The sequence below is a fragment of the Theropithecus gelada genome, chromosome 1 (assembly GCF_003255815.1).
Source record: "Theropithecus gelada isolate Dixy chromosome 1, Tgel_1.0, whole genome shotgun sequence".
Lineage (NCBI taxonomy): Eukaryota > Metazoa > Chordata > Mammalia > Primates > Cercopithecidae > Theropithecus > Theropithecus gelada.
Window position 1 is genome coordinate 105139813 of NC_037668.1, and position 20456 is coordinate 105160268.

The 20456-nt window shown below is 36.0% G+C and overlaps 1 protein-coding gene across 1 annotated transcript in view; it reads right to left on the reverse strand.

Annotated features, from left to right (window-relative positions):
- Window positions 1-20456, reverse strand: part of PIGK (phosphatidylinositol glycan anchor biosynthesis class K) — a 117086-nt gene that overhangs the window by 65725 nt on the left and 30905 nt on the right. The window contains exons 4-8 of the mRNA XM_025402396.1: window positions 9348-9483; window positions 6146-6257; window positions 3267-3363; window positions 1041-1158; window positions 734-844 (exon numbers count right to left, since the gene is read on the reverse strand). Of these exons, the coding sequence (XP_025258181.1) occupies window positions 734-844; window positions 1041-1158; window positions 3267-3363; window positions 6146-6257; window positions 9348-9483 (574 nt within the window). The remainder of the gene's footprint in view (window positions 1-733; window positions 845-1040; window positions 1159-3266; window positions 3364-6145; window positions 6258-9347; window positions 9484-20456) is intronic.

The window sequence follows — 20456 nt, forward strand, 5'->3', positions numbered from 1 at the left end:
GCACTTAGCAAACAAGAAATGTTTGTGAAAGAATAAACAAACTATAAATTAATGGAGAAAAGAATGAAAGTCATTGACACATAGTAAATTATCCAGTCTAGAATTGTTGTTTCAAGCTTTTCGTTATGCCTACTTTCAACAGCAACTTCAAAGTAGATTTAATTAAAAGAATCAGCACAAAAAAACTCAAGAAAAAAAACCTAAATTAAGTTCAACAAGCCTTGTCAAATGACTATACTATAAATTGTAGGGCCCACAAAAATATGTAAGAAAAGGTCTCTCTTTTCCAGGAGCTTCCCATTCAGTGAGAAAGACTTACATTCAATTAGTAAGGTCAATAAAAGACTGTGGTAAATGTTACTAAGGAGAATTAAAGGTCTATGGAGGCTCTGAAGAAAAAACAAGAAATTCCCACAGGGAAGAATTCGGGGAGATTTCCTGAAGGAGATACAATCTGAGGTGGCCCCTGAAGAATATGTAGAATTTCAAAAGGTGAATCTAAAAAAAGCACGTTTCTGGTAAGGAAAAGAAAATGAGTAAAGGAAAACATCAGGCTTCTTGTAGTAGAGAGAGAAATGCTAATATACAGGTAAAAGGTAGCTATCAAACAGTTTTAAAAGCTATAATTCAACACAAAAAACAGTATCCTCTAGGAGTACAGGGAATAATACACTTCTTTTCACATTAAGGTTAGCATACCTATATGCTATAATCAAATCAAGTGAATACTTACAAGGTCATTCATATTAGTTTGGCTAGCTGGGTTAATTTCTTCCAAAAATTCCAAGACATAAAATGTGTATCTATCCATAAGATGGACTCCAATTGCAGGATCAGGTTGATGCTATGAAAAGGTGAAAAAAAGTATTTTTAACAGTGTCATTATAACAAAATGTTTTAAATGTAACCAAAATTTCCTTCTAATGTATTAGTCTAAGAAAGAACAGATACATTCATAAAGCATTTAAAGCATTTAATTGGTTTCAGAAATAGGTGCACATTCCAAAGACACAGTTTACAAATGAGGAAAATGCACATACCGAGAGTGAATCTTCTCCCACTTGGCTACTAGCTAGAGCCATTATGTTAGGAGAATAAAATCGCTCATACATGGATGCTCCTTGGCAAGTATCAATAATAAACAGTAGCTCATTGTAGCTGAAAGAAAAGTGATAACATCTTTGACAAGGATCATGCTGTAAATCATAGACTAATATTTCTATAATACTTTCATAAGACGTTTAAATCATATGTTAGTCATTTCATTAGCTAACAGTGTTCAGCAAAAATCCCAACAGAAATTTGACCTTAGAAAACTTAAAGGTATAAATTTGTCCAGGGAAACCACAGCGAGTATTGCTTGTGCCCAAGGTGGTTCTCCCAGCTCTTTTCCCTCTCCCTTGTCTATCCCATATAATTCAGAATCTAAATGAATATTCCATTCAACAAGCACTTATTTGGCATCCATGCTGTCCTAGAAATTGAGCTAGGTTCAGAAAAAGAAGTATGAATTAGTAACTATACTAAAAGAGCATAAACTCTAAGTGAAAGACAAACACATAACTAAATTGGAATGTGATGAGTACTACAAATATATATTGAGTGCCTACAATGTGCCTGATATTATGCTGGAGATACAACAGTCCCTGCCCTCTTACAGCCTAGAGTCTAACAAAATCAAACTGTTGAATGAACACTGAGGAAGGACTAAGGAGAACTGCAAAGAAAAGCAGATCAGAGAAAGGTGATGCCCAATATGGGCAATAAAGGGTGTTATTTTGTATTTCAGAGAAAAGAAGATAACATTCCAGCAGAGGGAAAAGCACATAATGTAAAAAAGTATAAGTGCTTGCGAATAGATCTATGTACCTAGGATTTAAAGTAAATTTGGGAGAATGGAGCGAAATTGGTTTCAAAAAGCTAGAGTAGGAACAATTTGTAAAGGATACCATATGAAGTCTGAATCTTATCCTGAAGAGTGGAGAAACCATGAAAGGTTTTTGTTTTTGTTGTTGTTTTAATGAAAGAATAATATACTCAGGTATCTATTGCACAATAAGTTGCCTAGCTGGCAAAAGTTAAAGTAGAGAGGAGACATGTTTTCTGGGAAGTTTTTTCTCAGACACTGGGTCTAGATAAACAGCTAACAAGGAACCTAGAAAACAAAGCATTGAATCTTGAACTACAATATCATCCAAGAAAGTGATAGGAGGCACAATTAACATGACACATTTGTTCTGTGGCAAAATATGTGGAGGCTCCTATGCATTAGAAACATCCAAAGTTAGGAGAGGTTGTGGAGTAAATAAGAGAGCAAGCTCTAGGACTGAACCATTTGGGCATGAATCCTAGCTGTGTCAAGTTTGGCAAGTTACTACTAGCTGTGTAAAGTTCGGCAAGTTATTGAATCTTTCTGTGCCTAAGTTCACTCACTTGTAAAAAGGGAATAGTAATAGTATCTAGCCCATAGAGTTGTAAAATTAAATGAGACAATAGATGTAAAATACAGTATGCAGCACCCAGTATGCATTCTCTAACTGTAAGCTATGAATAGGACATAATCAGTGCCCAGTAAAAGCTTCCTCTTCAACACTTCCACACATTGCTTATGCTTTTATTTTAACACTACAGTATTTATTTTGTAGCATCATTGTGTACATATTTCTCTTTTCCATTAGATTGTAAACACTTTGAAGGCATCATATTCCACTTTCTGCCACAGGAATAGAAGATAGCCTGTAAGTATTTATTGAAAGTAATCAAGTTAAAAGTTCTTTCACTTACAGTCATATATATGACAGCTTCCAACTAAAGAGATGCTTAGCAAGGGTTACTAACAATCATCCTTAATGTGAGTTAAGTTACAAATTTTATGCTAACCATAATTTCAGTAATTTTTTTCCATAGAAGAAATATGGCTATCACATTAGGGGCCAAAGAATGAGCTAGAAAGAACAGGTACAAGTTGAAACAAACACAATGTTCATAATCTCCATAATAATAGGTAACTTGGTTGGAGGGGCACTTACTTCCTCTAAAAAAGATGCTAAATAAGAAGAGATGGAATCTTAAAAGGTTAACTATTTCATGTTACAGAATAACTCTGTTTTTCTTTTAAAAACAACCCAGTTCAATGGAAATAACAAATGTAAATTTAAAAGAGTCAAAGAAATTGTCAAATTAAGTTAAAAATCTTATAAAATAAAAACAACCTACTAACCATGTGAAAATTAGGTATGAATATAGCTTATGAACTTGTTAATTACCGTCTTTTCTGCCACATTTGTTCAAAAGCATCCGCAAGTTCTATGTTGGTAATTTCTTCAGAATCTTGAAATTTTAAGAAACCATTTCCACCATGTCCTTGTATAAAGAGTAAAAAAGATCAATAGACACATTTTTTAATGCAAACTGCATATATCTAGACATATACACTTACTTCATTACTTTTTGACATCACTTATTTTATACTCTAAAATATATACTATGAAAACAAAAAAATTGAATTTTCTACTACGCCAATTAAAAAGAGAATGATAGACTATATAAAATAGCAGATATAATATCTTTAAGAGGGTTTCTACTATTCAATTCCAGAAACCTGTATTTATGCTCTTCCATTGGCTCCATTATTATATCAGAAATGAGTTTCCATTCATAAAAATGTTTCAAATACCAGGCAAACATTTTTGGTGAGAAAGAAGCTGGAGACACTAGCTAGTCCCACATTTTTACTACAAGAGGTGGACCAGAAGATAGTGCTATTTGTATGCAATCTAGAGGCAGGCTGTCTGGATTCAAATGGTAGCTATGCCATGTTAGTTTAGGAAAATAATTTAATCTTTCTATGCCTCAGCTTCCTCAGCCATAAAGTGAGAAATGTATCTGCAACACTATCATTAGCTTACTTATACAGTTCCTTTGTACAGGTTTTTAAAAGGTACCTTCCACTGGGTATGACAGTAGGAAAAAAAAAAAAAACCGTCTCCCCACCTTCCTCCTGGATATATGCAGCCCTGCAAGCTTACAAGTGGTTAGTTGACTATGCCTTTGTGGGAGAAACAAGTATTCCTCCCTCCCATTAGAATACAACCCTGTGGTAGAGCAGATTGCTTAGTGTAAGCACATACTAGATTTCAGTTCCCACTTAACCCCCTGGCCAGATTCTTGGGTGCACTATACAACCCACACAACCACATACAGCAACCTTGAATATCGGCACCTAAGTCAATGCACTGCTGTGAGAATGAAATGAGTTAATAGACACAATGATTTAGAATACTGCCTGATGTATACTATGCCTCCATAAATATTATTATCATATTATCATAATTATCAACCCTTTTTTTCTCTTACAGACCCTGGTAACCTTCTACAAAAGAGCAGGTAGTAAATATTTTTGGTTTGTGAGTCATATTGTCTCCAGCACAACTACTGAACTCTGCTGTCGTAGTATGGAAGCAGACATAGAAACTGTGAAAATCATGGATGCAACCATGTTTCTATAAAACTTCCAAAACAGGCAGCCAGTTCACAGGCCATAGTTTATCAAATCCTATCTTAAACTACTAGAATTTGTTCTAAGCCTGCAGTTATTCTGAAATTCCTGAAAGAGTACCAACAGAATCAGGAAACAAACAAAAAATAATAATAATAAATCCTTTAGTTTAATACATCAAATAAAGCTAACCTACAAAAAAACTGCACTTCATCTTGTTTGCCACAAAAGCTTGAAAATTCCTTGTAATTTTCAGAAAAAGTAAAATAAAATTTTTCCTGGCTTCATTAACTCTATTGAGTTAATTTATAAAGTTTATAAATTAAGTCTTGAATGTTATAAATAAATGCAACATGATAGAGAAAAGCCACTAAGTAGGGGTCATTAACTATCTTGTCATGTGATATCTAAGAATTATTCTATACCTGTTTTATCATCAGTTGAATGGAATGCCCTCCAAAAAATTTATAGAACACCTTTTGATTAACATTCATATTTACCGAATACTACTATAAGACAGGCAACTGGTGATTTAAAAAAAAAAAAAAAAAAGCAAATATATAATCAATGACATCTTGGAATTCCAAATACAGTGAAGGCAACAGATACCCAAACAATAAAGTAATAATAAGTTAAATGCTATGAAAGAAACTAAAAATTAACATGGAAGTGCACAGAGGAAAGTCCAGACCAGCCAGGGAGAAGAGAAATATCTTTGGATAGGAAAAATATGAGCTGTTATTTCATACCTCTTCTGAAGGAAAAACCAGAAACTATTAATAATAACACTGGGACAACAGGTATAAACTACAACTGTCCCAGGTAATTGGAAACATCAGTCACCCTAGACTTAGAAAGGAAGTCATGGAAGGAAGTGACTCCTAAGCTAAAACTAAAACGATATGGAATAATCAAGCAGGCAAAGTGGACTGAAAAGACGTCATAAGCAAATGCAAGAGCTTAAACAAATATTTGAAGGACAGAACAGTCAAGCTTGGAAGAGAATTAGAAAAAAGTATTAAGAACTAAGACAAGTTAAAAAATATAGCTAAATCATTATATATATTATTATGTGTAATACACACGATAACTATATTATATTATGGTACACTTTATCTCCAATATTCCTCAAAGTATAATCAAAAGACTACTGTATCTCATATCTGAGGAGTATATCCACAATACAGTTTCATGAATCCCAGCCCAGATGAAAACCTAAATAAGAATTCTAAAATAAGGCCTAAGTATCTAAAGTTGGTAATCTTAATGTACAGCAAAATTTGAGATGGAAAATCATTATAAAGTTTTAAGTAGAAGAGGGATAGATTTGCAATTTCTATTAGACACTTTCACAGGATGATTAACAGGAGAACAAAACTGAAGGATGCTATAGCAGGATACCAAGCAAAAGGTGCTAAAGTTTACCAAGTCAATAGTAAAAAAAAATAGAGATAATAAGCAACGGCACAAAACGTTATACTGTTTTCAGATATCATCTCAAATACTTCTGCATCATGGAAAATATAACTACATGAGAAACCATTTTAACCAAAAATCATTTAATGTGTTTAAATTTCTTTCCACGTGACTTTCTTTTCAAAGAGTTTCAATATATTCTACTATAAAAACTCTAAATTATGAAATTACCTGTCATATAAATTAGAATATTGCTTCTATCATCAGAAAGAAGACGTTTTGACCGAGGAGTACTAGGTGGGATCCTCCCAGTTAATACCCGTAAAAAATTCTCAACAGTTACCTAAGAGGGGAAAAACAAGAAAAATCAGATGAAATAAAACCTGGGAAATCCTGACAAATTATTTTTTACTTTCAAAAATGTTCCTTCTTCTTTCTCCATATATTACTCAGCATCAACTGAAAATAAAACACCCAAAAATTATATAACTTAATTAAAATACATTCATTTAAACATATACCTCCAAGTAACTTTGTTACTATTTTTAAAAGTACTAAAAACTAACAAAGAAGGCAGGCCATGGTGGCTCATGTCTATAAACTCAGCACTTTGTGAGGCCACGGCAAGAGGACTGCTTGTGGGCAGGAGTTCAAGATCAGCCTAAGCAACATAGTGAGACCCCATTTCTATGCACACACAAAAAATGTTTAGAATAGCCAGGTATGGTAACATGTTGCTGTTGTTCTAGCTACTCAGAAGGCTGAGGCAGAAGGCTCATTTGAGCCCAGGAGTTCACCACTGCACTCCAGCCTGGGCAAGAGAGAAAGACTATGTCTCTTAGGAAAAAACAAAAACAAAAACAAGCAAAGTAAGACTACCTTGGAGAAAAATAAGTTCTGAATTTAAAACTTTAAATGCTATGTGAAGTGCTGCCTTTAAATACTATCAAAAAGCTGCGCAATTATTAATATGGCTAGGCTGATGGCTCACACCTGTAATTCCAACTACTCAGGAGGCTGAAGTAGGAGGATCACTTGAGGCCAAGTCCTCAAAAACAGCCTGGACAACATAGTAAGACCCCATCTCTGGAAAAATAAAATAAATTAGCCAGGCATGGTGGTGCACACCTGTAGTCCCTGCTACTCAGGAGGCTGAAGTAGGAGGATCACTTGAGCCCAGGAGTTCAAGGCTGCAGTGAGCTATGATATGGCCACTATACTCCTGCCTGGGTAACAGAGCAAGACTCCAGCTCTAAAAAAATAAAAAATAAAAATTATTAATCCCTCTGCATAGGCAATTCTGTGGGAAGATATGAAATATAAAAATTTTTTAATAAATTCAACTACACTATGGCAGCTAATTTGTACAACTACTTAGTCAATTATAGATTAACTATCAAATAAAACAGTTCCATGTTCACTACCTGGGTGACAGGCTCAATCACATCCCAAACCTCAGCATCACATAATATACCTTTGTAACAAATCTGCACATGTATCCCCTGAATTTAAAATAAAGTTTGAAAAAGAAAAAAAAAGTTCCATATATATTTCCCCAAAATTACATATCTGTAATTTTTGAATGCACTTTGTTTCTTAGATTTTGTTAGTGGTATCTTTAACATGTAAAAAATTCATAACACTTTAAACTAGATTTCCCAATCTAGAATTTCTATCCCTCTGGGATTCTTTGAAGGCATATTTAAAGTTGTAAAGAGTAAAACACTGATTTAAAGCCAACAGCTGAGTCATATATTATGCATATCTACATTTAAAAAGTAGAAAACCTATCCAGTTTTCTTGTTCATCTATTCCCTAGAACATGAGTGTATAAATTGTATGTATACACATTTGTGTGTGTGTAAACTGTTTGATTTACATTTTTCCTTCAAGACAGCAAAATGCTAATTGTTTTAACAGGAATTCTTGTTGGCCAACAAGGAAGGAGGATGTTTGGCCTATATTTTAAGATGACTACATAAACAAGTAAAAAGTCAAACATACATATTTAATTCAATGAGCCAACATTTTTGAGTGCCTAACACCAGGCTACAGGTACTTGCCAACTATATGATATATAAGATATAGGCCCTCTTAGCTTACAGTCCAGGAGGAGATAGATACGCTTTTAAAATTGCTTCGAAAGTGGTCTGGGAACACACAGGAAATTGTGTCTTACTTTTGCTAGGCTTGGTAAAAGGGGAAGTATTATCTTTTTTTTTTTTTTTTTTTTTTTTTTGAGACGGAGTCTCGCTCTGTCGCCCAGGCTGGAGTGCGGTGGCACGATCTCGGCTCACTGCAAGCTCCACCTCCCGGGTTCACGCCATTCTCCCGCCTCAGCCTCCGAGTAGCTGGGACTACAGGCGCCCGCCACCACGCCCGGCTAGTTTTTTGTATTTTTAGTAGAGACGGGGTTTCACCATGTTAGCCAGGATGGTCTCGATCTCCTGACCTCGTGATCCACCCGCCTCGGCCTCCCAAAGTGCTGGGATTACAGGCTTGAGCCACCGCGCCCGGCCATATCTTTTTTTTTTTTTTTGAGACGGAGTCTCGCTCTGTCGCCCAGGCTGGAATGCAGTGGCGCGATCTCGGCTCACCGCAAGCTCCGCCTCCCGGGTTCGCATCATTCTCCTGCCTCAGCCTCCCAAGTAGCTGGGACTACAGGCGCCCGCCGCCACGCCCGGCTAATTTTTTGCATTTTTAGTAGAGACAGGGTTTCACCGTGTTAGCCAGGATGGTCTCGATCTCCTGACCTCATGATCCGCCCGCCCGATTCGCCCGCCTCGGCCTCCCAAAGTGCTGGGATTACAGGCGTGAGCCACCATGCCCGGCCAAGGGGAAGTATTATCTAAGAGGCCTTCATAAAAGAAGACTTCAAATATTAAGCATATTCACCATCTTTTATATTTAAAATGAAGTTTCAAAGGGAGAAAACACAATGTAATACAATTTTTTTACATTTACATTTTTATTTCTAATCACATAGTCATAAAAAACACTAGAAGCATATTGAAAGTGGTTATTTCTAAGTAGTGGAAATACAGGTGAGTTTTTAGTCACTATAGTTTTTCCACAATTAATACAATTACTGAAACTAATAAGCTTGATAATTTAGGTCAAATAAGAAAAATATATGTTTACTATAAAATATATTTACTGTAAAAGAAAGGTGACACATTAAACCTCTCTATAATACTCTAACATTGAAGCCAATATAAAGTTTTTCTGTCCTAGATAAAAACATAAAATGTTCATGCTTTAATATTTTACTTATATGTCATTGCCTTAATATGACCTCCAGAGACAGTTACATCAAGGCTTCAGTGACAATTAAGTTTAAACAAAAATAATAAGACAATTTTATTCTGCCATTGTTTTAAAGCTTAAAAGTAACAATGCCATTTCAAAAGTGTGGCTAGATTAAAGAATTTACCTCATAACTTCTATAATCCACTTCCACATCATCTCCATACACATTTAGTTCCATATTCTTGTGACTAAACACTGTAGCTGGTTTGGGATTTCTAGGATTACAGGCCATATCATCTGCAAGCATTAGGACAATGTGACTAGGGAAAAAAACAAACAAAAACAAAAAACTCCAGTAAATATATAATTCAGATAAAAGGAAAAAGCTAAACACAAATTTATTTATGTCATGTAGCTATTGTGTTCATTTTTCTCCTCCTTCAAAAAAACTATTTTCAACTACATATGTGAAGGCACCTTAATTATTTTTCATATCTTTATGTACTATATATTTTAAAGTAGAGAAATTAGAACAATCTGGCATAAACTTATGAACAGAATTTCAAGTTACTAATGTTCTTCCAAACGATGCATACTTTATGCCATACAGCAAAGGGAAGCTAAAGAAACTGTTTTTCCTCAAGCATCGAAAATATTTTTTAGTAAAATTTTACATTCTCAAAACTTACAGAGTCCACATTAAACTATGATGCCCAAAGAATTAACTTTCGGAATTCCAAATGCTTGAGTATAAAAACATGCAACTGATCAGCAAGTACAATCAGTTTAGCACAAGAGCACACCTCCAAGCCAATCACTTCTGACAAGATCCACAAATCTACTCCATTTCCCTAACACCAGCAACCACCATCTTCTGGCTAGATGTTGGAATAGCTCCCTATCTGGCATCCTGCTTCTTCTCTCACTCTCCTTCAGTTCATTCTTCTAACAGCCCCCAGAGTGATCTTCCTTAAATAAGTCAAATCATTAAATGTTCCCACTTAAAAGTTTCCAAGGACTCCCCATTATATCTGTATTTAATTTTTTGTTGTTGTTGTTCTCCTGCAGTTCCATGCATCCCTATTACATTTAGAGAGAAACTGCAACTCCTTGCATCATCTAAAAGGCTTATTTAATCTGGTCTCTGTCTCTCCAACTTCAGCCTCTAACACCCACATTCTCTATGCTACCTCCACAGTGGCCTTTCTGTTCTTAGAATATGCCAAGCCTTTCCCACTTAAGTGGCTATTGACCAAATTTAGACTTCACTCCTCCCAGATCTTCATATAATTTCAGCCTCAGCTATGGTACTCTATCTTATTATGTTTTATTTTCTTCAGGACATCTATGAATCTGAAATCCCCATCATCTCCTATCACCACCCCCCACCACCACCATTAGAATATAAGCTCTCTGAGGGCAAGGGCTATATCTGTCCTGTTCACCACTGTATCACTCACACTACATACTAGGGCTTGGCATATAGCATGTACTCGGTAAATAATTTTAAGTGAATGAAATATTTTAATTTTTGCTTATAATTTCTTTACAAGGATATAACATCTCTCTTTGATACTTCTCATCTTCACTCTACCATTAAAACTGGTGAATAACAATCAGGAAATTCTCCATTCTACCATATCTTGAGTTTCCCAAGCATAAGGGAAAAATTAATGTGGCATACATAATTAGTTTGGCAGGAGACAGCAAGAAGAAAATGTTCTGCTACATATGTTCCAAATACATTAAAGTTCAAAACTGAAACATTATGATTTTTCTTGAAAATTGGCTAGATTTCTACTCTGAAAGTGTTCCAACCCTGCCACGTTCAAAGATCAGATCTTCAGCTGTTACTGATTCATTTTCACAGCATAGTGAAAGTCATTCCTCTTAAAACAGAAAATGTATCTTCTCTTTTTTAAAACTTAAGGAGATCATTAATATATATTAAATAAATACCAATCATATATTCCTTTGTTAAACAAGACTGAATTGACCTCCAAATGTCAATATAAAAATGAGTATTTCTTTAGGCTATGTTTTCTGTTTAGGGTTAATTTCACTCTAGGAAATGAAATAATTATTCATAGCTATACAGTGTCAATATCAATCGGAAAGAAGTACTAACTTCAACTTAAAATCATAAATTTAATCAACATTTCTCTTAGAGATAATTTTGAGCCTCAATATAAGTACTATGACCTGTTAACATAATGAATATATTATAAAACACTGTACTTGAAATAATATAGAAAAAGAGAAGTTGGGAAACAGAATGGATTTCAAACGTTTTGAAGTCCAACCACATATTCTAATTCGCTGTTTCTAAAACTCAAGAAGTGTACAGAACTCTTTTCTAGAAAAAAAAAATAATTTTCACTTGGTCGAAGTGTTATTTATACAACAGTATTTAAGTATACACATGCAAACAATCTACTTAGGCTTGTAGTTCTTACAAAACTGTAAAATCAAGAGAAAAGTATAAAATTCTAACAAAACGAGCAAACTAATAATACTATAAAAACATTAATCCCATTGAAAGATGACATTAGTTTCCAAAAACTAAACACCTGCTGCTTTAACAGAAGAGCTTCAAGTCTGGTTCTACATTTAACTTTTTTTGTGTGCGTGTGTTTTGACATCCGTAATTGTTAAAGCGAACTAAAATGGCCTGAGAAGGACTCCATACTTCTATATTTGAGTCCTTGTGGACAAGCTGCAACCTAACTTAAGAGGTAGACAAGATGGAAAACCCAATTTAGGAGTATGCACCTGTAACAATGGCTGAGTCTTGGCCAATGCCAGCAGCCATACTTCAGCCACTCATACATTGCCAAGTGCTCAAACTGTGTTCAAATAAGTAAAATGCCAACCTGTAACCAATCCAGTTGTTTGTGTACCTCACTTCCCTTTGTCTCTAATCTTCTTCTGCCATGTGCTGCACTGGAGTCTCTCTGAATCTGCTGTGATTCTGGGGGCTGGCCAATTAGTGAATCGACAGAAACTGGACCGGGTCCAGGATCAGATCTGTTCCAGTAATTAACTGGCTTTAATCCAGTTAGAGGCTTCTTACATCTGAGTGGGTGAGAAAGAAACTGGTAGTAAGTGGTAATATTGCAGGGGCTATAAAATTTGGCTTTTAAAAATTCGCAGGGGACGGGCACAGCGGCTCACACCTGTAACCCCAGCACTTTGGGAGGCCGAGACGGGCAGATCACAAGGTCAGGAGATCGAGACCATCCTGGCTAACATGGTGAAACCCCATCTCTACTAAAAATACAAAAAATTTGCTGGGCGTGTTGACAGGCGCCTGTAGTCCCAGCTACTCAGGAGGCTGAGGCAGGAGAATGGCATGAACCCATGTGGTGGAGCTTGCAGTAAGCCAAGATCGCACCAAAGCACTCCAGCCTGGGGGACAGAGCGAGACTCCATCTCAAAAATATGTGTATATATTCGCAGGGATTTTTGTGTTCTACCTCGGTTTCATTTTTCTTGTGCGCTTAGGTAGGAAAAAAAAATTACTGGCTAAGTTAAGGGAACCCGAGAGCAAAGCCAGTATTTTGGGTAAAAATGGTATCCTTAATTTCTGAAGAACTGAGTTCCTTCCGGCTTATACATGCATAAATGTTAGGCCCCAGAAGCAGTGAACTCTCACAGACATGGTGAGATCTCACTAAGGATAACTTACAATAGAACACTCCAAATGAACAACGCACTGAAGTGCATTTAAAACAATGAGGCTCCCAAATTAATCTCATCTACAGATGCCTACTGATCTGCAGAAGCTTCTAAAAAGATTTCAATATTTTTATTTAAAGCACACATATTTTACTCTGGCCAGAATGGAAAGTATTAGAATTTGGGTCCCCCATACAACTGGTTGGGCAGCAACTTGCAAAACTGAGATAATTTTGCCTGTGGTTCCATTATTTTCCTTTGTGATGCAGTCTGGCCCCCAGAACTATGGTGTGGTAAGCAGGGTCACTGGGGCTACTCAGGGAAGGAGAACCCAGAAATCTGACAAGCCAGCAAAAGGGCAAGAATTTCTTACCAGGCTTCTGGCCTCAATCTGTGCAAACTGGTTAAATGAATGGTAAAAATCACGATTATCTCCTCTGTAAAATTTTAATTAATGCAAAAAATGATTCTGAGTCTATTCTTAAGCTGTACCAAATCTGGTGTCCTTGTCTTTCTGTATGGTTCTGTCATAAAGAGTACCTTTGGATAGCACACAGGCTTAGGACCCCATAAGCTCACTATTCAAGACAGCGCAGCAAGCTGGTCAATAACAAACTTTGCTGTGGTTCCCTGAAACAAACAAAAAAACTGCCTGAGGTCTTGATCTTGTTTTGCCTTGGAAGCTTAACCCTGTAACCATGTGGTGGTACTTTCTCTTCATCTCCACCTTCCAGGGAAAAAGATTTTTGGGATTCATGTCATAGCTGGCTCCAAAAATGGGATTCATGTCATAGCTAGCTCCAAAAATTATCTTGAGCAGTTAAAAGCCTTTGCAAACTCAAAACTGACTGCTCTAGACTTCTGGGAAGAGCAATGGAAGTTATACAATAACTTAGCTAAGTTATACAATAACTGAGCTAACAATAACTTAGCTCAGTAGCTAAGGTGCCTTTTTACAATGGTGGCCTGAGTTCAATTCCTGGCTTAGGGAATGAGTCCCTTCTGGTTTGATATCTATATGATATTTACTATTTGTTGATTTTCTTCCTCATTTTCTTTCTCTGAGCCAGAAATATTGGCTGTTTGGCCTGGCTAAAGTCATGTAACAAGAAATTTAAAAGGACTTTTATAAAGAGGGCTGTGGCTAAAAGTCAGTTTAATTAAAAGTGGATATTCAGCTCTAACAGCCTGGGACTCCTTGGGAAAAGCAGAGGAGGCACCACAGACCGTGTTTTGGGAAAAACCTGTTTTCCTCAAGAAACCTTAGAAATTAAAAATTAAATCCCTCTCAAAATCTAAGGCTCTGTTCTGTTTTGTATTGCCTTATCTGATTTTTTTGCCTTTGGGGAGTATCAGAAATTACTTTGCATTATGAGAGAGCTTTGGTGTGTAATAACTAGGTAGGAAATATACTTTTAGGGATAGCTAATGGCAGTTACAGGGAGATACTCAGCTCTGCACACTTGGATCAGAGAAGCATACTCTTGGCCACCTAGAAGTTATGGAAATGTTCCCACCCACCACTAAGAGAGAAGACACCCATGGAGCTAGGTTGACTCATTCTTTATGGGATCCAGGATCTGATATAAAAATGAGAATAGGATCCTTAATTTCTAGAGATCTGTTTTGCCTTCCAGCTATGCCTGCTTATTATATTAGGCTGTAGAAAATGCATGTTCCTGGCCTTGTTCCTCCAAGGACTCCACCCCAAAGCCAGTAATCCGATTAAAAACCTTAAAAACTGACAAATAAAAAATCTTGCAACTACTGGATCTTCTTCTATCTGTATACTTATATATGTGTTCCGTGTGTGATTTTTTTTAAAAGGGCTCTAATTAATTGGCTTAAAGAAAAATAGGTGCTTAAATCAAATATTTGAAAGAAGAAACTGTAATGCTTTTTAGTTCACATAACTTCAGTAATCTTTGGGAAATAAAAAGTTTTAAAGATTATTGGTAAAATAAAGACATTTCTTCTAAATCAGGCAGGTCAGAGACTAGGTTTGCTAAATGCTTTAAAGTCATAAACTGCCTTGACTTTTGAAAATTGTTCAATTTACCTAACTTGGAAACAACAGATTCTAGATAAGGCCTGGGGACATGTGGAATTAGCCATGCCCTCTAGCTACACAAAGAAGGTTATAAAGAAAAGAGATTTTATACAAGAAAGGATCCTGTATGGTAAATTCTTGTCCTAAAGTAAAAGAACTGTTTGGTTAAAAACAGGGATGCTTAGAACAAGTCAGAAAGTCCAAGCATGACGTAGGTGGTCTGTGTAAGTCATGAAAGCATTCATGAAAGGAAATTTATGCACCAAAGGTAAATGCTGCTAAGAGTTACTGTTACAAGATATAATTGAGACTACTGAAATAACAGTTTACATGCAAGGTGTGTATGGAAAGTAAAATTTGTTTTTGGTAAAAAAAAAAATTATAAGAAAGCATGAGGATGTAAATTTTTGCCTAGCGTAGAGGGCTAACGGATTGTTTTAAATTAGATAAGACAAAGCTAAAGGTTGAGATAGTTGTAGAAGGTTTGTAAAAATTACTTGTAAAAGAGATTCTGTGTGTAAACATATTAGTTACAGTTAAAGGGGTATTATTCAGTTTTTACGTAAAATGAACATTAAAAAAAAGCACAACAGGTTTTTCTTAGAGCACTTATCTGCTCTTTAACAAAAATTCTAAAGGGTTATAAAAGGTTTATAAGAATCTCACCTTATGGACAAACTGATTAAGATTGATAAATTTGTCTATAAGGTTTTATTAAAAATTGGGGTTGACATTAATAGTAGACTTATGAAAGGGTGAAATTTGGCTCTCCCATGAACAAGATTTTCATGTAATATTAAAGGATAATAAAAGATTTTTGTTTGCCTTTTGAATAAACTAGGAAAAAAAGAAGAGAAAGACAAAAGACAGATTGCTTGGAAAGCTAAGTCTTCCCTCTATCAATGAGTGAAAAGTTTTTGCCTTTTTAAAACTTCTTTATCATTTTGGCTAAATGAATGACTATGGTGACCTGTAATTCTATTTCATAATATCAAGTGTTTAAACCTCTAATGTATTTGATAGGCTTCCCAAAATCAAATTTCAGCTTCCAAATTATCTTTTCTGACCTCTAACTTTGGGATGCTACAGAGGGCCCCTGAAGAATCCAAAAGACAGGTAAACAGGATTATTTGACATGTTATTTGGAAAGCACTGTAAAAATAAAAAATAATGCTTAACTTTCTTTAAGTTATATTTTAGTGTATGTCATCAATATGTTCCAATATCACATAGGATTTCTAAAATTCTAATATGTCTAAGTAATGCTATCAATCATAATTATGGTTATTATGTTAAGCTATTATAGACCACAGAAATTATCCTTGTCAGCTGTGTTTTTAACTATGACTAATGTCATTTCTAGTTAATTGCTTAATGCTGGTGCAGTGTCTGAAAACTTTGCAAGCACACAAAATCCTAGAATATGGTGTCTTTTAGGAGGTTCATGAAAGGATGGAAAGAACCCTGAAAAGTACTCTAGAATACAGGTTTCTGATAACATACGTCAAATTACCTATGATAACCCATCAGTTAGCTATCAGTGCTATGCACCTAAATTGGAAAAAACAACTGGTATTCAAGATGACAAAAGTCCAGTGTTAAGCATTGACTCTTGGAGAACCAGAATAGCCACCTTGTCCTTCCTGAGTCCTTAAAGCTTTTGTTATTAAAAGTTATGCATTCCAGAACATCACAGAAAAGAGAAAATAATTCAAATTAAATATTGGTGCAGTAACTTATAAATTGCCAAAATAGTTTATAACCAATGTTTGGTTTGTCAAACCCATATTCATGGGAAAACAATCAAAGCTTCAGCTACATTTGGTTACTAGATGGTAACCAGATGCCTGGGCCACATACACATTTTACAAAGGGATTTCATTCAACTGTCATTTTCAATGCATGTTTTCTGGTTGTATAAAAGCTCTCCCATGCAAGTGGGCTGATATTATAATGTAGATTATTATGCTACAGTGTATTTTCACCAGGTAAAGAAAGCTTTTTATGGTTCACTGAGGACAGTCAACCCCTTCTGTTGGGAATAGGCCCCCAAATCAGGCCATAAACTGGCCCCAAAACTGGCCATAAACAAAATCTCTGCAGCACTCACTGTGACATGTCTGAGATGGCCATGACGCCCACATTGGACGGTTGTGGGTTTACCGGAATGAAGGCATGGAACATCAGGCCTATCCAGGGCGGAAAACCAATTAAAAGTGTTCCTAAACCACAAACAACAGCATAAGCGATCTGTGCCTTAAGGACATGCTCCTGCTGCAGATAACTAGCCAGAGCCCATCCCTTCACTTCGGCCCATTCCTTTGTTTCCTGTAAGGAATACTTTTAGTTCATCTATAATCTATAGAAACAATGCTTATCACTGGCTTGCTGTCAATAAATATGTGGGTAAATCTCTGTTTGAGGCTCTCAGCTCTGATGGCTGTAAGACCCCTGATTTCCCACTCCACACCTCTATATTTCTGTGTGTGTGTCTTTAATTCCTCTAGCACCGCTAGGTTAGGGTCTCCCTGACTGAGCTGGTCGTGGCACCCTTCAGCCTAGAACCCAAAGACTGGATCTTCTGAAAACATCAGAGAAAGACTGACCACATCATCCACACTGCAACAAAACTTTGGGTTCATAATCTCACAACTGGGAAAGATTCCTCCACACTCTTGGAACTGTACACCCACTTGCATCCTTAAGGTAAAGCTAACCAGGAAAGTTTCTCCCCAGAAGAAGATGGCATCTTTTCCCAAGATGACAGCTTTTCCCAAGTTCACGAATCAAGACTTCTCTACTATAACAACACTCTTATCTTTGAATGTTTTTTCTTTGTTTATGCCTCTATGAACAATAGAAATAAAAAAGGTGTCTCCTGTGTGCACTCTTGGGTATACTTTTATTTATGAAGGATTTTGCAGCCAGTCTTATATATAGATAACTTTGTGCCTTGACAGATAAAAAAATGAAGGCCCAATGTACATGAGAAACTTTGATGGTATATATGTTGCCTCATAATCAGCCAGAAACAGAACATTGGTTCACTCCTCTTAACCCACATCACAGGTTAAAGAGAACATTGCCAGGAGGCCTTCACACTTCTAGAAGGGCATCATTTGTTAGGTCCTTTTTCCATGGTTTGGAGTAAAAATGGCAATGATTAGAAGTGTATCCTTAATGATAGGCTCTATAGCAGATTATACTGTAATGTATATAGTTACACAACAGACTTTAAATTCTCCTATGAAAGTTATGCTAAATAACACAATTGGCTACACAGAAAAACATCTCTGTAGCTGCTGGCATTTGTGGCCTATGGAGAAATACATCAAATGTAGATTACAGAGATTCAGTTTTAGGGGATTAACAAAGAGACTGCTTCGTTAAGTGAGTAGACTCTTTATCTAACTCATTCTTTAATCTATTTGATTTTAGGTGATTTGGTTTATGGGGACCCTGGGTAAAGAGCATACTCCAAACTCTTCATATTGTCCTCCTGACAGTTACAATAATAGTCTCCCTGGTGCGCTATATTCTCTCAAAGGTTTTAAATGTTTACAAGTCAGCCATCTCTAAAATGTCAAATGGTCTCTCTTCAACTGGAATGATAAGAGCTGAAAGAAATGTGTGACCATGACGACACCGTAACCTATGAATGACATGCTGAGACCAGAAACCCAAAATGATGGTAACTGAGAGTGGAACTAACACCCTAAGTTTTGGGTCACACTCTCACCTAAGTAAGAACCTGACTAAAAAGGGGAAATTTTTTAAAACAAAGTTATAGGTGGTTTGTTTTGGACTAAGCTCATGTGCTAGGCCCCAACAGACTACAAAAAATGAAGTTGCTTGTGCTAAATGGGACAATAAAACTAAGACTTTAAGGAAACACACAAATCCTAGAACAGACCAGGTTTTGTTTTTCTCCTATCAACAAGACGTTCCAACATCAGAGGTACCCTCTACTCAGTCCTTGTTCCTACCTTTGCAAAACTCACTGTTCTACTGTTTCCCAGTGGGTTTCAAGACCAAATAAGTACATTTACAATAGTGACGGTGACATTAATGACTGAAGTTTTTGTCAATCTCTCAAAATTGAGAAAATAACCAAAAGCGGGGAATTGGTAAAGTGAACTAAATGTGGTCTGAGAAGGACTATGCTATATTTGAGTCCTTGTGGACAAACTGCAACCTAACTTAATAGGTAGACAACACTGAAAACCTAATTTAGGAGTATGCACTTGAACAACAGCTGAGCCTTGACCAATCCCAGTGGCCATACTTCACTCCTACACTGCTGAGTGCTCAAACTGTGTTCAAATAAGGCAAACACTGAGCTGTACCCAATCCAGTTGTTCCTGTTCCCATTTCCAAATTCTGTACTTCCCTTCCCTTTTTTTGTCTATAAATATTCTTCTACCACGTGGCTGCACTGGAGTCTCTCTGAATCTACTGTGATTCTGGGGGCTGCCTGATTCATGAATAGTTCATTGCTCAATTAAATCCTTTAAATTTAATTTGGCTTAAGTTTTTCTTTTACTACACTACAAATGTAATTTGATGATATAGATAATGTCTGTTCATAAAAGTATGCTGTACACTATGTAATTCATAATTTCCAGGTTCTGTTTACTGTTCAGGACAATCAGATCTTATATTTACATAAGCGTTTGCCAATAAACATTCTTTGAATGCCATTTATCATAAGGTCTCATTTGATAACTCAAAGTGTCTTTTTCACTTACCAGGTCAGCATCACAGTAGTTACTTAAATCTGCACTGAATAAGTATCAAGTCAATCACTGCAGAAATCAAGACTCAAAAAAAAAAAAGCTACACTGAAGACATACTACTACATTCCTATAAATAACAATAACAAGTTGTTTTGTATGTTATTAAAATGAAGACAAAATTCTCAAAATATCCCCAATAGATACAAGAATATGTTGTTTTTACAGTTTGGCAAGCCTATTCTACCACGTGTGATGATTCAACTCACACTTTATTCTTTTCAAGCCCCTGCAAAACCTACTTCACAAAACACAGCATATGTAATATTACGTTCTCTCAACACAAAACCAAAGGAAAAAGTGGGCACTGGAATTGTATAGCAAGTGTAGTTACACAGTAGTTATTTATGTAAATAGGTTCCACATTTTCAAAATCAGGCATTCCTAGTAATTAGTTAAAAAACATGGGAGGGCATATACATATATATTTACTTATTTATAAGTCATACATATTTACTACTTTAAGTATATATAATAAATATTAGTGAAATGTGAACCCCAAAATACGAGACAGGTCTCAGTCAGTTTAGGAAGTTTATTTTGCCAAAGTTAAGGACGCGCACCCAGGACATAGCCTCATGCGCTGCCAACACGTGCCCAACGTGGTCAGAGCACAACTTGATTTTTATGTATTTTAGGGAAACATAAGACATCAATCAACATATGTAAGATGAACACTGGTTCGGTCTGGAAAGGCAGGACAACTGCGGGGGGAGGATTCCAGGTCACAGGTAGGTAAGAGACAAATGGTTGCATTCTTTTGAATTTCTGA